The following is a 22131-nucleotide window of genomic DNA, read 5'->3' as shown; positions in this document are numbered from 1 at the left end:
ACGTCCACAGCCTCCCCCATGTCCAGTCTATAACTCACCTCTTCATAGAAGCTGATCCGATTAGTCTGACAGGACCGATCCCTCATAAATCCATGCTGGTACTGAGTTATAAGATTATTTTCATTAAGATACTACAGGCCTATAGTTTGCAGGGTCACTTTTTGAACTTTTTCTTTAATATTGGTAACACATGCGCTTTGCGCCGGTCTTGTGAACAATGCCTGTCATTATAGAATCTTTATATATTAGGAATAAGGTCTAACACAGTATTTAATTCCTGCAAAACTCTTGGATGGATGCCTTCTGGGTCCTTTGATAGATTTTAATGTTTTTAAGGCACTACCTCACTTTAAGTTGTGTCAGGCAGGTGAGATTTATGGGAGGACTTACATCATCCCTAGTCATGTTATCTGTTATGCGAATGTCTCTGTCAGGGCCTACTCAGACTTTCACGTATCCTTCAGTAAGAAAGTTTCTTTATTTAGCTTCAGTTTGGAAGCAAATTTGCATATTTTATTGCAGTACCCCCATAGATGAGAAAGCCAGGCCTCTATAACATCCTAGCCAGAATCCTATTCCACACCGATGAGGGGCAACATCCTGAAACGGCTGTCTGTGGATGGATACCTGGCTTTGGCAGTTCTTTTTTCATATCCTTAGACTTTTAAATTGAGTTGGATATTAAGTGAAAGGGACACCTAATATGGTGGTTTTGGTGTTCTCCTTACAGGAGCCACCTCTTACCCTTCCCTGGAGGGATATCTGGCTAGTCCTGTATTTCGAGGCTCTTAAATGAGGCTCCATGAACTCTTTTTGCATCTATAACATCAAAGGCTCTGCAATGGCTAAAGACTGGCTGGACCCGACTTATCAACAAGGTTATCAATATACAATATTACTTTGTATTTTGCAGCCATCTGAATATCTTCTCTGAAATTGCTATTGTCTGGTTTTCTCTCCTTTTTACACATAAGTTTTTTATATAAGTCATGACGATTATGTGTGGCTGATGACTTAGATGCACCTAAGACATTCCCAAAAACTAAAAAGCTTGTGTCTGACATTAAACAATACAGAATTGGTAAATTATCATTTCTAGAGGGTGCAGTCAGCTCTCTACATGCCAAAGCCGCCTGTGTGCAGCAAATTTAACTCTTCACTTCATTCAAAGCTCTTTGTTTTGAGTTTTGTTTGATATGAACTGTAAAATGCTTTAATGTATGGATAAAAATGTGTATATGGGAGTGCAAGGAATGCAGGAGTAGGCTCCAATGGCATTTGTTTGCTTGTTGTGTGTGTGGGGTGTGGTTTTTTTTTTTTTTTTTTCTTTCCTCTCTCCACTTCTTGGAGTGTATACATGGAAAAGGTTATATTAGAGAATGGTATAACTGTTAGTTATTACCGTTATCAGAATTGCATGTTTGCAAGTAGAGTTCAATGCTACGCTGCCATTAGCTGACGGTCATCTTACCTGTCAGTACACTACAGAGACAGACTGGTATAAAGGGTTTCTCACATCTTAAAAATCGTGCCACAATACTATGATAGACTGTAACATATTGTGGGCCTGACAGCTGGGACCACCATCTACCCTGTAAACAATGGGACAGACTTCCAGTCCCCGGCTGGGGCTTAAGTATATGGGATTCTGTTGAGCGGTGTTTGTATATTTCGGCACCGCTGGTGGGCTGAAGTGCAATGCAAAGGGGAAAAAAACGGTGAAGCAACCACAGCACAGGGAATCTGTCAGCTGTAATTCACAGTTCAAACTGCTGACACCATTAGATAGCTGTTAGGATAAGGAGACACATAGTACCTTTCATTTATCCATCTGTGCTTCCAGAACATAGAAAAGCTGCTTTTAATCTGTAGTATAAAGAGAAGTGCACCAAGCTTTAACACATACTTGCTCCTCCCTCCCATACCTGAGCCTGTTTGGGACTCATCTTCCAGGTGTCAATCAGCAGGGTGAGGGAAGAGAGGAAACATCCCAGCTTAAGGCAGATCAGAAACTTGGTAAAACCTCTGACGCTTCATTCAAAAGAATAAAAGTATTTCTCTACATTTTGGGCGCAAAAGCAGATATATGAAAGGTACCATGTGTCTCCTTGTCCGAACAACTATCTAAGAGTGTCAGCAGTTTGGAACGTAAATTACAGCTGACAGATTCCCTTTAACTAGCGCCTAGCTGATCATAAGTATCAGCTGTGCAGTCAGGTTAAGTTTTTCTTGGGAAGGCACTTATACTGCTTTGACAAGTGGGATATAAGTTTTATGGACCAGATGGTGCGCTAGTGAATTGAGCACTACTACTATCCAGGACTTAGGAAGGGGCAGTGGAAGTTGTTTAATGTCTGTGAGTCTGCTAGGGCTGTGAACTACAGTTGGGCTAGTATGGTGAACCTGTGGAGGGCAAGCAGTAACATGGTGAAACCAATGCTCTCATTGGGTCTGATTTGGGGGCTGAGAGGGGTTGCCTAGTTCTGGTCAACCAGTAGATAGCTGCAGTGGGAACTGATTGTCCTGTACGAATGGCCTGCAAGGTACGGTCTTTTATGTGTTGGCTGTCAGCATGTGGTGCATAGGTTGTAGACCTGGAATACATATAGACCATGGAATACATACCTTGAGTCAGTAGGCCGGACCTTTTGACATTTGAAGGAGTGGTAAAGTAAATTCCCATAAAATCTAAGCAAAACTTTAGCAAAGAATTGAAGGTAGGCTACCAGGTAGACATTAGGCACTCTGACAGGTCTACAGCTACCGATCCCGAGATGCAGCAGGCTGTGATGTGTTGTCTCTTCTGACTCCTTTCTATAATGGCCATCATTACCGTTTTCAGCAGTTTCAGCAAGTTGCCCCTCTGTGGGATCAGACCAGACTGACTAGCCCCCATTTCCCAATTGCATCATTTTCCTTGGACATCATTAACATATTGCTGGTTGTCATTCCTGGACTGCCTTTGATCATAGTGATCGAGGTAGGCAAGAACCTGTCAGTTCGGGTCAGGCCAGGACTTGGAATACATCTATTCACTTTATGCTTTTAAGAAAAATGGTCTTAGTTGTACCTAATAAAAATGTTAGAAATGTGTGAAATATTGTAATACTTTCGCTTATCTATGACGTGCTTTGCATATTAGTGTATTACATGCATGACCATTCATTAAAGCATACTTGGCATAACTTTTTTTTTTTGTTGTTCATTTGAGTTTGTATACTTATCAGAATATCTCATGGGGTGAAAGGGCAAGCTTCTAGGAGCATGCTTGTAATTCCAAGTAAGCAGGTTCCCAGGAAGTGTTTGAAAGCGTTACCAAAATCTGTCCAGTAACAGTATGTTCACACGTGACCGGTTGGTCACAGAGAAATCCATTCCATACATCTAAATGGGGATGTATTTGCAGCATGTACGTGAATCTTTGCAAGCCCTATTGAAACAGTCAGATATTTCTGGCACATATCTATGTGTGAACTTGCTGAAAGCACTAGACAGAAATGAGAGAGGATCATACATCAGGCTCTCTGCCTAGGTTGTGTGTTAGGCTGTGTTCACATTGCGTTAAAAAGGGTACAGCTAAACCTGTTTAGTGGAAACGTTGGGGCCTGGTGCATTTGTTAAATGGGTCGAATGCATTAGGAGTCTGCTGGATGGTCTGTGCCATTACATTGAGCTAGATCCCATAACAAAACACTCACCATGTGGTATACTTTTTTTTTTTTTGTTTCGTTATTGGATCCCATTCTGTTAGGTGGAGAGGAAGCTCCAGGGGTACATCGTAGCTCTACAGTTGTATGACTATCTAATTTAGTGGAGAGCTTTTGTATATATTTTTTTTTTTTCTTTTTTACCTCTTTTTAAATGTACAATATTTTCAAGCCAAATCCATTAGCAGAACCCATCCCACTGTAATAAATTTAATAAGTAATTTTTGCATTCAATTTTTTTCTGATGCATTTCTAGCTTTTGGCTTTAAAATACAGTTGTAAATTGTAAAAACAGCTTTAAATCCGACCTAAATTTTATTCGTGGCCAAAGTGTCCGTAGAACATGTTTTACAAAGTATTATTGAGGAACTGAAATGTGTATGCATAGTGTGTAGACTGTTTGAAATGGCTTAGAAAGCATGGCCTAGGTATAGTTTGTCATCCCATGTGTAATTCATTAGATGTTCCATTTATTGTAACTGGGTAGGCTACAAACAATTCGTACAGTTCCTAATGCCCTCCTGCTTTCTTTATACAGATTCTGAACAGACAAAAAATGTTTAAGGAAATGTACAGAATTGGCTTAGTGATCTTCAGGGTTTACCATGCCTTGCAGTAGTTCGGTGGAGCCCTAGTCTTGGGCCCATATACAGTGCAACTGAGGTTAAAGTTTAAAGTGGTACTCCAGCGAGAGAGACTTTTTTCAAATCAACTGGTGCCAGATATTTATTTACTTCTATTTAAAAATCTCCAGTATTTCCATACTTTTTAGCTGCTTTATGTCCTGCAGTAAGTGGTGTATTCTTTCTAGTCTGGAGAGGTTTTTATTTGCTCTGGACAGTTCTTATCATAGACAGAGGAGACAGCAGAGAGCACTGTGTCAGACTGGAAAGATTACAACTATTCCTGCAGGACAAACAGCAGCTCATAGGTACACTTAAGACTGGAGATTTTTAAGTGGAAGTAAATTGCAAATCTGTGGCGCCTTCTGACACCAGTTGATTTGACATAATAGTTTTTCGATGAGTGCCCTTTAAAGTTTGTGCTTAAAGAAGAGCAATATGAAGAGATGATCTGCATAGCTGAAGCCTCCATGTACCTAGTCCTTTTTATGTAAGTGGTCTTTATGGGTCCATTCACATGTACAGAATCTGCAACAGATCCTGTGCATGTGTACTAACTAGTATACCGCCAATCTGTAGGGAACAGCATTTCTTTGTGAATGAGTTAATAGATGGGGACTGTGAGGGAGCGGAGCTGCCACTCCTCAGATTATAGGAACAGATGAGTCACTTTGATGGGTGCACAGGTGAGTTAGTACAACAGCAATATCTTTTGAGTGAAAAGTTTGGCTTGTTTCCCATCTCCCTCTGGCTATGTTTTGGCTATGAACCAAATGGTCACAATTTGCCTAAGGGGGATAGTTTCTTTCAACAAACCCGCCATCAGGAGTTCCTCAATTAAATTGCAGTATTTCTTCTTAGCGTCATGATAATTAACGCCTACAGCCTTTTGTGGGTCATTGTACACCTAAGTAGCTGACTTCTATAAAAACTACCGCCACCATGTCAAAGTAAAAACCAGTTTCTAAGCAATTTGTGGTCTGACTAGTCATGTTATAATGTGATTGAAGTAGGATAAAAGAATGTTTATTGAAGCCTTTCCTTTCTTGTCTTCATTGTAATGAATATGTGGGGTTCCAATGAATCATCAATGAAAACTCTCACTAGCCATGGGATATCTGGTCATCTTGGGGTCACTTACGCACTTCCAGTAAGGTTTCATTCTTCCGTGAAACCTGAAGGATCAGTGTCATTGCTGACAGATTTACACATTGTGTGTAGGGACAATAACTTACTCTTTATGAGTCAGACATCTGATTCTTGGGTTAAACAATGCATGTGATCCTCAGTCTTCTAATATGGTGCCTTTAGAATCTTTCACTTATCTTTTTTGTGCATCATACCAAGCCACATTTCTCTTTTAAAATCATACAACTAGAGATATGAGAATTCTCAGTAGTAGCAAAGAGCTCTGCTAGGCTCGGCAGTCAGCTTGGCTGCCTTTGCACTCCATGACGCTCCTCTCTCGGTGCTTGGAAAAGCTGGATCCAGTCCTGGGAAGTGTCTTCCAGTTTTCTAGGATTGGATCCAGCTTTTCCGGCCACCCGGAGTAGAGAGACACTGAGTTCAAAGGCAGCCAGCTGACAAGCCAACCACCTAGCCTAGCAAAGTGCTTCGCTGCTACAGTAAATTTGCTCATCCCTACATGCAGCACCTAAACAAGGCAAGCAGAGAGTTTAGGTAAACGCAAGAGTCTTGAAAGAGACCTGAATTGAGCCATCCATTGTATTGCTGGCAGATGTCCTGCTGCCTCTCCCTCCCCCCCCCTCCAATTATGTAGCAATTTGATGATATGTGAAAACATTGCCCTATTGGACTCTTAGTCTTACACTTGTAGTGATTTATGTAGTTGTCTGGAATTTGCCATTGTATTCCTGTGTAAATAATATTTCATGTGACACATGGGCTATATTTTGCCCGTGCCAAATAACTTTGGTGAAAAATAATTATTTGGCTATCCAAGCAAATGATAATCGTTCATTACAATTGAGTTAACATTCTGCATCTTAACTTAATTTTCTTTTTACTCGGGGGCTTAAAGTGATATAGTCACCCCCTTCCTTACCCTCGCTTCATTTGATCAGTTAACTGTCACCTAGGCTGGCCTTCACTGCATTTGGATCACTTCAAAGAAGACTTAGACAAGTATTATACAGGTATATTCCAAATGTGCAGCATGAAGGCTTATAGAGGGTGCGGCGTAAGGAGCTGACCGTATCACTTTAAAAATGTCATCTAGCCATATGAGTCCCGGCACATTGTTAACAAAGAAATGTCCGCAAACTTACACTGACCAGAAGTTTCCCTCTGGACTTCAGTGTTTTATCGCAGCTGCAAGCACATGGAGATGAACCGCTAAAGTCTCTGGTTCCAGCCATATTCTTAACTTTCATTTCAGTAGCCAGTCAGTCCTTACTGCTAGGGTTCACTTCTGGGACTGTGGTGCTCCTGGCAGCTTTAAGGCTCTTTTACAGTCCCTGCTGCTGACATTTCTTTCCTTGCTTACATGTTGAGGCTTTATTTAAAAGCAGTAAGTCCGGTGACAATACCCTTTTTCTTTCTGCGAGTTTTTTTTTTAATTCCAGACGGTTAAGTTGGAAACTGCAGAGGACACTAGTTGACAGCCAATTCATTTTGCTGATTCATCCATTCTCCAGATGGCTTTGAGCCAGAGCTTGGCTTGCAGATTAAAGTCTGAAAGCTGCAAAGCTGCTGGGACTTGAAGGAATGTTGGTAAATTGTTGCTGTATGAAGGCAGGCAATAAAAAGAACTTTTTCCTCTAAGTATTATTCAGTGTTGGTTGAGGCATGAAAGCCACCTAGTTTCTCACATAACATTGATTTCTTTTGTCTTGCAATAACTTAGATGTAAAACCTAGGCTTGAGATCTTGGCAGTTAACATTGTGCTTCGATTAACCACCTTAATGGTGTGTACAAACTTCCGCTAGTACATGCCGTCTCCATCCAGGTCCTAGATGAAGATAGTTTTAGAATTACAATTTGGTCTCCTCCTAAACATCTATAGGAAGATATTCTTAAAGGATATTTACTACTTTTAAGCCCTGATCTCTTCTGTCAGGTTGTTAAAAAGTAGGTTAGAGGAGTTGCCAGGAGTTTAGAAAAATCATTCTAACAGCAGCAAATGTTATGAAATATAAAAAAGGAATTATTGCTCACCTATTATATCATTGCCCCAGTTATGACACTCCATTGGTCTCTGCTGCTCCTTGTTTCTTTGCTGCAGCAGTGGTATCTATGTCCTATGTGAACACTGTCAATAGAGGACAACAGGGACCACCAAAGTAGTGGTAATGGAACGGGCCTTTACCAGTAATGTTTTTTTTTATTTTTATTTGATCACATTTCCTTCCACTTTTAAAAACTCCAGAAAGACCCTTGAAAAGGAACTCTGTCACCTCCAAAACACCCACTAAACTAAGTGTCCCTGTCTTTATAACTTTCAAAATCTAAATCAACATTAGATGTGATTATAAAGCAAGTTTGCAATTTACATTTATTAATATTTTTTTTTAGTTATCATGGAAAACATGGCACTTCCTGTTTTCTGACTCTTTTCCTCAGTCAGAAAAACGGGAAGTCCTGTGTATCCCAGGCCATCTGAGCGCCCACAGAGAGATGGCAGTCATGTGATTGATGGACACATTGAGCCGTAACTCTCTGTACTGGCCAGAATTCTTGTGTTTAGTCTGTTTTTTTTACAACCAGCACAGGTCAGAAAATCTGCCTTGAGAAGACTGGACCTGGATTTCTGGTAAGTTTAGCTTTTTTTTTTTTACAGCAGGATAATAACAAAAATAATGAATGTACAGTATATTGAAAGTCATAACGACAGTAACTATAAGTTATCATCAGATTATACATCAGTACAGTATACAATGCTGATTCTATATCTAATTTTTAGCTTTCTATGTTCTTGGACTCCTTTATTTGTGGCCTACAGAAAAGGAATGCAAGTAGTCCTCTTCATTATTTTCTGGAGCGAAGTAGTCCCCTCTATGCATAAACATGCCCAGTTTTTAGACTTACATTGAGGAAATACAAAGTAGTAGAAATTACAGATTTGTAATCGGCATCCTTTATCCTACTCACAGATGACTTTAGTTTAGGGTTTTGAGAAGGGTGGGTTGAAGTAATTTCTTCATACTTGCATTTGAGAAAGCTGGATCATTATTGCTGTAGTCACTGTTTTCTGTAAGCTATATCACTACAGCTTAGTTGTGCTATTGGGAAAGATGGCCCTTACCTATATTTTGCTGCCACTACTACAGGCTCATTTAGTGAATTTTGCATTGAAGTCTCACATGACTTTATTCCCTTTTAAACCTTGACTAGATCAGGGAAGTGCCAGAGAAGACCCTTCACCCACTTTGGTTGATGTGGTAGGATTATCAGGCTGCCAAAAACCACCGTCCCAATGTACTGGAATCCTACCCAGGTTTTACTCACTGATGTTGTTTGCTGGCCCAATTGCAAAGTAAACCTGCTGGTTTATGTAAAGACTTTACAAAATAATAATCTGCTGGTCTGTTTATACCAGTGAGCAATGTGGAAGGTATGTGATGAATTGGTGGTTGCTCATTAAAAGAAAACTTTGTTTGACGTGCTTTTGAGAGATGACACAGACTTGCCAAGAAACTGTGTTCAGTTGAGGAAGGCCGAAAATCTTCTACTTTGTCAGCCATTAAGCTAAGGTGCAAGAAGGGCCTTGTGGCAAATATGGATTTTATAAATGGGATCTGTTAGATGTTCCTGGGCATGGAGTACAGTGTTGCAGTGTGTGTGTGTGTGTGTGTGTGTGTGTGTGTGTGTGGGGGGGGGGCTTCTTTCAAGAGAAATGAAAATCATATTGGCTCGATCATTGGGTTGAGTAGGAAAATGTAGACCTCTATGACCAGCTTAATGTGACTGCTCTGATGTGTGATCAGATTTTCAGCTAAAGTAGAATGAGCATGCCCTATAAAAGTGAAAGCACAGGTGTCAAACTGCGGCCCTACAGCTGCAGAACTATAATTCCTATCATGCCTAGACAGCCAAAGCTTTGGCTTTTCATTAAGTCAGAACTGATTGAGAGCCGGGGAGAGACTATACCACCCCCTGACCTCCGTATCTCTGGCTCCTAGCTGGTCTCAGTGGGGATCAGTAAGTTTTGACACGTCAAAAGTTAGTGAAAAAGCCTAACACTTTGTTGTTTTTAAAGTCCAGTCTACAAAGCCCCCCAAAAAGTAAAGTTTCAGGATGTGCTGGAACATATCGCGCCTACAGCACTACAGCTTTTAATGGTCTATATAAGATATAAAATACTTTATATCTGCTGTTTAATATGGAGTAAATAAAAATTGTATATTAAATGAATTATTGGTCCCTATAGACTATTGGAGTCTTTTGTGGTGTTGGTTCAATTACCTGTCATAGGAACCAAGGGGCGCAATCTTGTTGTTGTAAGTCTGTGACAATTTAATGTGCTCGTATACCAATTTGATTGCAGTATTACGAGAATATTCACAATCACCACCTCTTTGAGGGACCTGGGCACTGCTCAGCATGTAAGTTCACAGTGACATCAGAAAACAGGTGAATAATTAATAGATGGGGAACCCAAGGCTAAATTCATTCTGATCAGGAGATCCATGGTTCTTTTTGGAATACAAAGTCTAGCAGCTTCCTCTACGTGTTGACAGCTGACTTGCCAGTCATGTGACATTATATACTGCAGAGCACCTGTGAATGAGATTGGCCAAGAGTATAAATTGCAAGATGAGAGATTGTAACTGAAAAATGCTGACACCTGCCCGTTGAAGCAGCTGCCATTCACACTTTGTACAGATTTAAACGTTTTAGTATTTTGCAACCTGTACTATTAAACATAATGCAATAAAAGTCTTGTTGGCTACATGAGTATGACTATATGTCTAGGGTGCCACTTTAATGAACGTTTAAATACATTTGAGCGTTTTGCTCATTTTAAATCTTGTTGCTTGCATAGTGTCTGTCTTCTCCCTTGACTTATCACACAATCTCTCAACTTTGAGATTACTTGTGATTCTGTTTACATGGAACGATTATCGTTCGAATTTTCGCAATAACACCGCAAACGATCAAGTGACGAGCGAGAAACAATTCATTTTGATCTTTCAACATGTTCTCAAATCGTTGTTCGCTAAAACTTCGCAGACCGCTTTGCGTAAACAGTCTTTCAAAGATTCACTATGTGAAAGATGGGCTTAAGCGATCTTAAAAACTATCGCAATAATAATTTTTCTAACGATTTATTCGTCTAAACGCTGATCGTTATAAAAATCTAGTTGTTGCTTCAAAATAGTTAAATGATTGGGCGAATTATCGCTTCGTGTAAACGCAGCATTAAGGGGATCACTTGCATTTCTCCCTGCACTGTGGATGTTTAACCCAATGTGCTCAATCTTAGATATGCTCTGTTTGCATTATGAGTTAGATCATGTATGCCTTTAACTTGGATAAACAATTTTATAGGAATACCTTATAAGCATATGTTCACACAGTGTGTGTGTAAAAAAAAAAAAAAAAAAAAAGAGCTGTGATTTTGAGTGAAAATAAAACAACGTGTTAGCAGGTTAAAAAGAGGCACGTTCACATTTTATTAATGGAGTGCATTATTACACAGAAAATACAGACGTTTTTACCTGAAAATGAGTCGTATTCTGATATTTTTTCTGTTTGCTAACATAGCTTCAGGGTGCATTGTCTATGGTTTTTGTGGTATACGATTTGTCAGCATATCTTCATATATTGTACAAAACAGATGATTAGGCTATGTGACAGAGTTATGTTATAAAACATTCAATATACAGAATGTTTATATATGTGTGTATGGTTTAAACATGGTACTTTTTACAGTGATATATTGCACCTATTTTCCAGTAATTTACTTAAAGCTCTGCAAATTATTGTCCATTTACTACCTAGTTTGGTTCCAGTGGACCTGTAGCAGCGTACAGATATAGAAGTGGTAACTGTAGCCTTCCAAACATGTTTTTTTTTTTTTTTTTTTTTTTTCCCCCCTGTGTGTGTTTGCTTCATTTAATTGTTTTCACATAATCCTTCCCTTTTCCCTTGCAGCTGTAAACATCAGCAGATTTGCAGAAAGCTATTGTGTCCAAACATATGCCGAGTATGTTGCAAAAAAAGAGAGACAAAGCCCGGCTAAAAGAAAACGAACTGACGATGGATGGATGGATTTCGAAAGGAAGAGGCCAAAAACCCAGTACAGGTATGTTCCCCAGAATTCAATATGCTGCTGTTTAAGTAGGTAAACATCCAGTTTTTGTGCACAATAAAATTTGTCCTTTAATCATATTATAACAGAATACAAACTTAATTTGTACAAACCCCCACTTTTCACCACCAAATGTATTAGCCTAATGCTTAGTAATTGCTATTTATAGTTGTACAAATTCAAAAATAGTCCCATAAAACAGAATGGCAAGAGGTGAGTAGAAGTCCTCCAGCAATTTTTTTTCCTCTGTCATACCTCTGGCTTTGCCAAGTCAATGTAATGAGACTGCTGATAGTGGCATGCCTGTTACGTAAAACTTCTGTCTCAAAATTACAACTGGAAAGTGTTCTGTGTATTTTTACGAAATGCAACATCAGGCCGCATTCACACAGTATTTTAACCTCTTAAGGACGGAACCAATTTTTGTTTTTGCGTTTTCGTTTTTTCCTCCTTGTGCTTAAAAGGCCATAGCACTTGCATTTTTCCACCTAGAAACCGACATGAGCCCTTACTTTTTTGCGCCACTAATTGTACTTTGCAATAACAGGCTGAATTTTTGCATAAAGTACACTGCAAAACCAGGACAAAATTCAATGTGTGGTGAAATTGAAAAAAAAAACGCATTTCTTTTATTTGGGAGGTATTTGTTTTTACGCCATTAGACCTGGGGTAAAACTGACTTGTTATGCATGTTCCTCAAGTCTTTACAATTACAACGATATATAACATGTATAACTTTTATAGTACGAGATGGCCTGTAAAAAATTCAAACCATTAAATATACAATCCTTAAAATCGCTCCATTCCCATACTTATAGCACTTTTATCCTTTGGTCTATGGGTCTGTGTGAGGTAATTTTTTGCGCCATGATGTGTTCTTTCTATCGGTACCTTGATTGCGCATATACAACTTTTTGATCGCTTTTTATTAAATTTTTTCTGGATTTGATGCGACCAAAAATGCGCAATTTTGCACTTTTGGGATTTTTTTGCGCTTACGCAGTTTACCGTGCGATATCAGTAATGTGATTAATAGTTCGGGCAATTACGCACACGGCGATACCAAACATGTTTGTTTGTTTTATTTATTTTTATTTAAAACATGGGAAAAGGGGGGTGATTCAAACTTTTATTAGGGGAGGGGGCTTTTTACTAATAAGTCTTTTTTTTATTTTATTTATTTTTTTACACTTATACTAGAGGCCCCCCTGGGGGACTTCTAGTATAAGTGCACTGATCGCTTATTGAGATCTATGCTGTATAGATATACAGCAAAGATCAATGAGGTGAACATCCAGTTTTTGTGCACAATAAAATTTGTCCTTTAATCATATTATAACAGAATACAAACTTAATTTGTACAAACCTGTTACTGCACCCCCACTTTTCACCATCAAATGTATTAGCCTAATGCTTAGTAATTGGATTTGATGCGACCAAAAATGCGCAATTTTGCACTTTGGGATTTTTTTGCGCTTACACAGTTTACCGTGCAAGATCAATAATGTGATTAATAGTTCAGGCAATTACGCACGCGGCGATAGCAAACATGTTTGTTTTATTTATTTACTTTTATTTAAAACATGGGGAAAGGGGAGTGATTCAAACTTTTATTAGGGGAGGGGGCTTTTTACTAATAACACTTCTTTTTTTTTTTTACACTTTTACACTTATACACTATAGATATACAGCAAAGATCAATGAGATCGGCACTCAGTTGCTTTCAGCTGCTGCAGCCGAAAGCATCCGAGTGCCGAGCCGGGATCAGTGCCATTTTGGTGAAGACCCCGGCAGGTGAAGGATGTGTGGATCGCTCCACCCCACTAGACACCAGGGAAGTGCTGCATACAGTATTCTTACTGAATATAATATATGATATATTATAATTACTGAATTAGCGGGCGCAGCGATTGGACCGCCAATAGCTGCGGTCCCGGGCTACACGTGGCACCCGGGATCGTGGCGTTTCAGAGCGAGGTCGCCGCACGGGCCCGCTCTAAACACACCTTGCGGACGCATGACGTACCGGTACATCACGCGTCCTTAAGAGGTTAAAGGAGAAGTCTGGTGAAAATTTTTATTGAAGCATTGCATTGCGCCCCCCTCCCCAAAAGTTATACAAATCACCAATATATACTTATTACAGGAAATGCTTATAAAGTGCTTTTTTCCCTGCACTTACTACTGCATCAAGGCTTCCTGGGTAAAATGGTGATGTCATGACCCGACTCCCAGAGCTGTGCGGGCTGTGGCTGCTGGAAAGGATGATGGCAGGGGGACACTGAGGGACACAGGGCACTGGAGGGTCACTGAGCATCCCTCTACCATTATCCTCTCCAGCAGCCACAGCCCGCACAGCTCTGGGAGTCTGGTCGTGACATCACCATTTTATCCAGGAAGTGAAGCCTTGATGCAGTAGTAAGTGCAGGAAAAAAAGCACTTTATGTGGATTTCCCGTAATAAGTGTATATTGGTGATTTGTATAACTTTTCGGGGGGGGGGAATAAAATACTTAAATGCTTAGTTTTCACTAGACTTCTCCTTTTAAGCCTTTAATTTGCTCTGTAGTTTTACCAAAACCAGGCGTGGAACTAACAGAAAAAAACAACTGAAGCATTTGCATCGTTTATTTGCTGTGTGCACATTCTCCTAGTTTTGGTGAAAATACTGATAAAAACAAAGCCCAAAATACTTTGTGAATCCAGCCTCAGCTTGTCTTGTGATTGGTTTCTCCCTGTCAACTGATAAAAGCAATTGTGAAGCTGCATTTCAGGAAGGGAGCAAGTTGAAACCTTTTTTTGGCACCTGATGATGCGGATTGTGCAGAAAGTAGAGGCCGTGAAAAACTCTGCAGCTAATCAGTGCATGGACTCTCCTACTTCATCACTGCTCTCCTGGTCCCACAGACCCTTAGGGTCTGTTCACACGTACAGACTCGCTGCGTATTTATCGCTGCTAGTTTCTCGCACATAAATCCACAGTGATAATGATTGCTATCAAGTTAATGTATGTGTATTCTCGCTGCGTGTTTGGTGCGATTTTTACATGCGAGTTTTGATTTTCACTGACTGTTTCGACACCACAAAAAACGCAGCTACGTTTGATGCGAGTTCTGTGCGAGTTTTATGCAGTGAGTCTGCGTGTGAACAGACCCTTAAAGGGTTTTTCTAGGGCTACATCTTTTGAACATAGTGTTAATTGTATGAATACAGTGCTGCTGGTTAACCTGCAGTCCTGTCTAATACATGCTACTTATTGATGTATTTCCACTCAAAGCTAAACCTAAAAATGTAAGTTATATATAACATAGAACAGTAATGAAAGTTTGTTAGGTATGTTTTTCCTTAGAGATAGCAAAAATATTTGCTACAGGAAAACTGGAAGAACACCGGACAATAAAAAGTTGCTAACTTTAATGTGAAGCTAATTTAATGGGATGACCTTGTCATTGATAATGTGTTACACTTCCCGTGTGGATGTATGGTGGAATTCCTATACAAATATCAAAAGATAAATATTACTGTAAGACCCCTCTCTCTTATCATATCTGATTGTTTGGTGCACAGAATGCAAACCCATTGACTTCTATGGCCCCATACACATGCCGCCTTTGGACCCGTTCTATTTTAGCAATACCTTTTTTGGAGGTGAGGTCTCCAGAACTAGACACAGTATTCTAGAGCTCTATACAGCGGTATCACAATCTCCCTCTTCCTACTGGTTATACCTATAAGTACCAGAGAACTCATTTGAAGCCTCTATACTTGCATGTAATGTTGAAGCATTTTGACCTCAATTTTTTTTTGCAAAATGCCTTTAAATTCCTCTTAAAAATGTAAATGAGATATTGTTCAGATAAAAGGTAGAATTAATACTTCTGCCGGACATTTAGAGAAATCATTAATCATGTTGCTCCCTTTTTAATCTATCCCTTGAAGTACTTACAGGCCATACTGGGAATAGTATTCATCCTATGTAACAGAACATTATATCTTTAAATAAAACATCTGGCTGGCAGATGTACAACCGTAAAGATAAATTTGTATTAAGTGGATAACTAAAGGAAGGGAGAATATTGAGTCTTAAATCCGACTTCATACTGTAGTTCTGATAAGCGCAGCACTTGCACAATAGCTAAAACTATAAAAAGAAAAGGGTTCTCTAGTTTAGAATTTGAAATGCCCTTTAAAAGGGGTACACTGGCAGTGGCCTTTCTGTAGATATACCTAAAGATGGGTTGTTTAAAGATAAACGACACTTACCCCCCCCGGCTTCTGTGCCACCGCCGCTATCTTATCCATCAAGTTTGGCAGAAGAGATAATCTTTAAAGTTTGTCATTCTGGAGGACTTTGCCTGTCCCGGCATTTACATGAATGGCCCATTTGACGCCTGTAGAAACTCTGTAACATATCATTTTTGTATGTAGTTTAATCTGTAGGGCGCAATTCCTGCTTTGATCCTCTAGATTATCGTTTTTTTATTGTATGCCTCTAGGGGGTCTACTATACTATTCCATATACCAAAAGCATATGCTTATTGGGCATTCTTGGTATAGACTGGGGAAATAGGACACTGTGAATATTCACTTTCTTATTTTAACGTGCCTGAACCACTCCTTCTCTATTAACATGTGCACATGCTTATGGCCAGGATGGAGACTATGGTGTGCAGGGTAAAGCTTGCCATACACCAGTGTAGATGCTTCCTCATTTACTGTTCATTCTCCCTTTCCATTCTTTCTCTACATATTTCCAGTCTTGATAATTCTCTTTCAACAAAGAGATCCATAAATTCTGTGGAGGAAGAACCTGTTGCTGCCAGTCCAGAGGAGTCAGAAGACCAGGGAGAAGATGGAGCCAGCCCCACAGCTTCAGATCCAGCGAATAGTAGCAAACGTCAGAAGACAGACACTGATCAAGCAGGTACAATGCACTTTCTATGAGAAATGTTCCTTCTTGTTCCCATCCCATTGGGTCATTGAAAATAATAATTTTGGTTTGGAAACAGGTAAATTGTTGTATGTGTATATGCATTTGAAAGGATATAAAAGTGTAGGTAGACATTTTGATAAGTTATGTATCTGCATCACAGTTTTAGGGATCGTATAAAAATTATGAACCCCCCTACTTGTCCCTAGATACTTTAGTCAATGCTAACCTGCAATGGAGAAGTCTTTTAACCTCTTCAAGACCAAGCCTATTTGCGCCTTAATGACCAGGCTCAATTTTCAAAATCTAACCTGTCTCACTTTATGAGCTTATAGCATTTAGCTATTAGCAATTAGCATTTTATGAACTTTGAAATTCTCTGCTTCTAAAAAAAGAAAGTCGTATCACATAAATTAGTTACTAAGTCACATTACCGATATGTCCTCTTTATTCTGGCTTCATTTCATAAACATATTTTACTTTTTTAGGGTGTTACGGGGCTTAGAAATTTATCAGCAAATTACCACATTTTCGTGAAAGTTTCCAAAACTGATTTTTTTTTAGGGACCAGTTCTTTTTTTAAGTTGATTTAGGAGGTTTGTATACTGGAAACCCCATAAGTGACCCCATTTTGGAAACTACACACCTTAAAGAATTAATCTAGGGTTATGAGCATTTTAACCCTACAGGGGCTGGAGGAAAGTATTCACCATTAGGCCGTATAAAAAAAATTAAAAATTAAAAGTTTAGATTAAAGTTTCTCATTTTCAAGAGGAACATGAGAGAAAAAGCACCCCAAAATTTGTAACGCAGGTTCTCTTGAGTACTACGGTACCCCATATGTGGGCGTAAACCACTGTATGGGCACACAGCGGGGCTTAGAACGGAAGGAGCGCCAATTAGCTTTTCCATTTTGCTGTAGCAGTTTCTGAGCGCCAGGTGCGTTTGCACAGCCCCTGTAGTGTCAGCAGAGAGAAAAAAAAAACCATAAGTCACCCCATTTTGGAAAGTACACCCCTCAAAGAATTCATCTTGGGGTAGGATGAGCATTTTGACCCCACAGGTATTAGAGGAAAGTATTCAAAATTAGACAGTAAAAATGAAAAACTCAAATTTTTCCAATAATATGTTCGTTTAGTTTGAAATTTCTCAATTTCACGAGGAACAAGAGAAAAAAGTACACCAAAATTTGTAACGCAGGTTCTCCTGAGTAAAAAGGTACCTCATATATGGGCATAAACCACTGTATGGGCATAGAGCGGGGCTCAGAAGGAAAAGAGCGCCAATTAGCTTTTTCAATGCAGATTTTGCTGAAGAAGTTTCTGAGCGCCAGGTGCGTTTGCAGTGCCCCTGTAGTGCCAGAGGAGTAAAATCTCGCCATAAGTCACCCCATTTTGGAAAGTGCTCCCCTCAAAGAATTCATCTTGGGGTGTGGTGACCATTTTGACCCCACAGCTATTAGAGGAAAGTATTCAAAATTGGCCAGTAAAAATGAAAAACTAAAATTTTTCCAATAATATGTTGGTTTAGTTTGAAATTTCAATATTTCACAAGGAACAGGAGAAAAAATATACCCCGAAATCTGTAACGCAGTTTCTCCTGAGTAGAACGGTACCCCATATGTGGGCATAAACCACTGTATGGACACACAGCGGGGCTCAGAAGGGAAGGAGTGCCAATTTGCCGGAGCAAAACCGCAGCTAGTAATAGTTATAAGAATAGCGCAGTTACTAAAATAAAATGAGATTACAGGTAATTTGGGGTGGGTACGGACAGTCTGGGGTGGTTCTGGGTAATCTGGAGGTGGTAACGGGCAACCTGGGGTGGTTACGGGTAATCTGGGGTGAATACGGTCAACATGGGGTGGTCACGGGCAAAGTGGGGTGGTTACAGACAATTTGGGGTGGATACAGGCAACCTGCTGTGGTTACGGGAAACATGGGGTGGTTACGGACAATCTGGGGTGGTTACGGACAATCTGGGGTGGTCAGAGGCGACGTGCGGTGGTTGCGTGCAATCTGGGGGGGTTACATGTAATCTGCCATGATTATGGGCAACCTGGGGTGGTTATGCGCAACCTGCGGTGGTTGCGGGCAAATCGGGGGGGTTAGAGACAATCTGGGATTGTTACGTATAGACTGAAGTACTTATAGGTAATCTGGGGTGGGTACATGTAATTTGGGGTGATTACGGACAATCTGGAGGGGGTCACTGGCAACGTGCGGTGGTTACGGGCAATTTGGAAGTAAACTGCAATTATTACGATGAGTTTTATTTTTTTTGTATGTTTTTCACTTTTTGTACTTTACACATTCATTTTCACTGTATTTACTATGATTACTGTGATATATTCTATCACAGTAATCATAGTTCAGTTACAGAGACCAAAATGGTCTCTGTCACTTTAAATTTTCAGAGTTGGCTGGTTGTGGAGTGCATGCGCACTTCATAACCAGCCAGGACGCAGAGGAGGAAGGAGCTCCCAGGATCAGGTGAGTATATGGGGAAGGGGGGGTGACTGGGGGGAGTGGGGGGTGACTTGGGTGACAGGACACTTCACTTTTTATCCCCTGACACCATCATTTATGGTCATTTATGGTGACAGGGGATAAAAAGTGCCAGCGGCACATGGCACAAGCGATCAGCGGTATATAGTGTATATACCGCTGATCGCTTGTACCGGGACCCCACAGGGGGGTCCCCGATCACTGCGGAGAGCATGGGGCTTTCATTAATTTTTACATTTCCATCGCTGTGAACAGACATTAGTCTGTTCACAGTGATGGCGGCGGCCATCTTGGATCTGATGGCCGCCGGGGGAGGGGGGTTAGTTACCAGGGCACTAGGGGGGCTGATCTGGGGGCTGATTTTACTTATTTCATCTCCCCCGGGGAGATGAAATGCAGCGGCGGCACCGGCCCATTAGTGACCGCCGTATCAGCGGTCACTAAGGGGTTAATGAGGGTCGGCTGCGGGATCACAACAGACTCTCATTACCTCCGGTGCTGGACACACTTGAGAGCGGGATCGCTCTCTCTGTAGCAATCCCGCTCTCATAAGAAAAACCCCTGTCAGTCAGGAACGTATATGTACATTCCTACTGCACGGGGTATGTGCAATAGGAACGTATATATACAGATTGCTGACGTGAAGGGGTTAAGTAAGTGAAGTCTCCATTAAAATAAAGGCACCCATCTCCTCCTTTTGGAGCAACGTGTGTCTTTTTTTCCTTTTTATAGTTGTCAATTCCTGTGATCCATACTTTATTTATCAGCCAGACTCCATAGGCGTTTGTGTTCTTTTTTAACTTGTCTTAAAGAAGCACTCCAACATTTCCCCCCTGCCATTTAATGTGCACACACCATCAATATTTCTGCTGTTTCATCTGTTGCTTCACAATTTTTCTGCGTTTATACAGTTCATTGCTGTATCTGGATTGTATGACTATTTAGTCACCATCTGCAACCTCCCTTTTTAAAATCTGTTCTCTATCCTGTGAAGCATAAGCACAGCATCACATGAAGCAGCTATAAGCAGCCCATCTGCATGCTGGGAGGACAGTGTAATGTTCCTAACTTTTGTAGCTAAGAGACTATACAGTATACACTCAGGGAGGGCAGTACAGGGGCTATAAATGCATTAGTTACTGTGATTGGAGTTCCTATTTCACACACGTCCCCCATGTAAAAAACTTGCATGAGGAACCTGCAACCCTTCAGCTGTTGCACAACTATAATTCCTATTATGACTGGACAAGCCAAAACTTTGACTGTCTAGGCACGATGGAAATTGTAGTTTTGCAATAGGTATTGGGCCAAAGGTTTCCCATCCCTGATACAGGGAGTTCCGGCAGAAATAGTGATCCTATTTGATAGCACAGAAACACACAGAATTCCCAGGGGCTTACAATAGGATCACATGACCCACACATATATATATTTATATTTAGACCAACAAAACACAACAATCACTGAACTCAGGGAGAACAGTGAAAAATTCCAATGGAGTACTCATTTACGAGTCTCCATTGATTGTCCCATACAAAATTTAAATATGCAAAAAAGGGGTCCGTGGAGCCTCAGTTACGAGTCTCAAAACACGGGAATAGCCAGATATCCCTCTCTCCAGAGAAGGAAGCCCATTGCCAAGGGGTGCCTCCTAGTGGGGAGAGCACCAAACCACCCTGATACGTAGTCCCTCAGGTCCTCACTCTGTTGCGAGCTTTAGGACCTAAATAGGGAAACACCAGGGTGGCCCCTGTGAGTCAAAGTCTAACTCTGTGGCGAGTATAACGACCTAAGACAAGGGTTACCAAGGCTACGCATCCATCCACAGACTGCAGTTTCGGGGTATTTGCCCCTCGTCAGTGTGGAGCAGGATTCTGGCTACTGGGGCAATGATAAATAGACCAACAAAACACAACAATCACTGAACTCAGGGAGAACAGTCTTATGTCGTTATACTCCCCACAGAGTTAGACTTTGACTCACAGGGGCCACCCTGGTGTTTCCCTATTTAGGTCCTAAAGCTCGCAACAGAGTGAGGACCTGAGGGATTACGTATCAGGGTGGTTTGGTGCTCTCCCCACTAGGAGGCACCCCTTGGCAATGGGCTTCCTTCTCTGGAGAGAGGGATATCTGGCTATTCCCGTGTTTTGAGACTCGTAACTGAGGCTCCACGGACCCCTTTTTTGTATATATATATGTATATATTATATTATAATCATAAAATTATATATACTACTAAATGAGGTGATACTGACTCCATTTTAGTGGACTGACACATTTACTAAAGATGTGTGACACAATTTGTCAACAAACCACTCCATTCAATCCAAAAACCCGCCAAGTGGGCATGTCATGGGTGTGCCCTTCAAAAACTCGACACAAGCAACAGACAGCAAACTGTCTTTTTTTATTTATTTTTTTATTTTCAATGTTTTTTTTATTCTAAAAACCAGCCATTTCTAGTGTGGCAGAATGGTCAGGCTTTAATTTTGTCCAGTGAAAAACCTTCCAGATTTACATAGGCCATGTGCTACATTAAAGAATTTGGTGCAAAATTGGTCATAACGACTTATAATTGACCCATTGTTAGTAAATGGGGCCCAGTGTATATGTAGTGACTGACTAGCGACTAGCTGCATGATTAAATGGAAAAAAGTGTGGTATTGCTTCACGTCACTTCTAGAACTATGTATAGTATGTGAATTAATGGTTCTTTATGCCTTCTCATTTTGCCAGAATGCAGCAACAGCGTCTCCTCTGAAGAATTTGAGCTGGTGCACACTTGGTAGGAACGGTGGCCGATCTTCTGTGATACCAGCTATGAAAGCCATATATTTTACTTCTCGTTTGGATGTGTATGCAGGTCATACTGAATAACCACCTAGACACTATATAAGCCTTTCTCCTATTTTTGTACATCTGAGAAGCACAACTGTGTTGGCCTATAAAATAAATGTGACCTAGTAATCCTATTTTACATGTCAGGCACAGTCTTTCCGTGGAACGTCTAAAAAAAAAAAAAACCTAAGGCTACGGCTGGAAGTTTCGTATCTTAAAGTAGATTACAGAACTAAAGTCGTCTTACATGGAA

At 40.5% G+C, this 22131-nt stretch overlaps 1 protein-coding gene across 1 annotated transcript in view; it reads left to right on the top strand.

The window, feature by feature from the left end:
- Nucleotides 1–21921, top strand: part of PARN (poly(A)-specific ribonuclease) — a 76329-nt gene extending 54408 nt beyond the window's left edge. Inside the window, exons 22-24 of the mRNA XM_069983717.1 lie at nt 11448–11598; nt 16361–16527; nt 21777–21921. Of these exons, the coding sequence (XP_069839818.1) occupies nt 11448–11598; nt 16361–16527; nt 21777–21829 (371 nt within the window). The 3' untranslated portion in view covers nt 21830–21921. The remainder of the gene's footprint in view (nt 1–11447; nt 11599–16360; nt 16528–21776) is intronic.
- Nucleotides 21922–22131: the final 210 nt, after the last annotated feature.

This window comes from Dendropsophus ebraccatus, chromosome 9 (genome assembly GCF_027789765.1).
Source record: "Dendropsophus ebraccatus isolate aDenEbr1 chromosome 9, aDenEbr1.pat, whole genome shotgun sequence".
NCBI classification, from domain to species: domain Eukaryota; kingdom Metazoa; phylum Chordata; class Amphibia; order Anura; family Hylidae; genus Dendropsophus; species Dendropsophus ebraccatus.
Note: the sequence above shows the minus strand (reverse complement) of the source record. Positions and strands in the feature narration are given on the sequence as shown.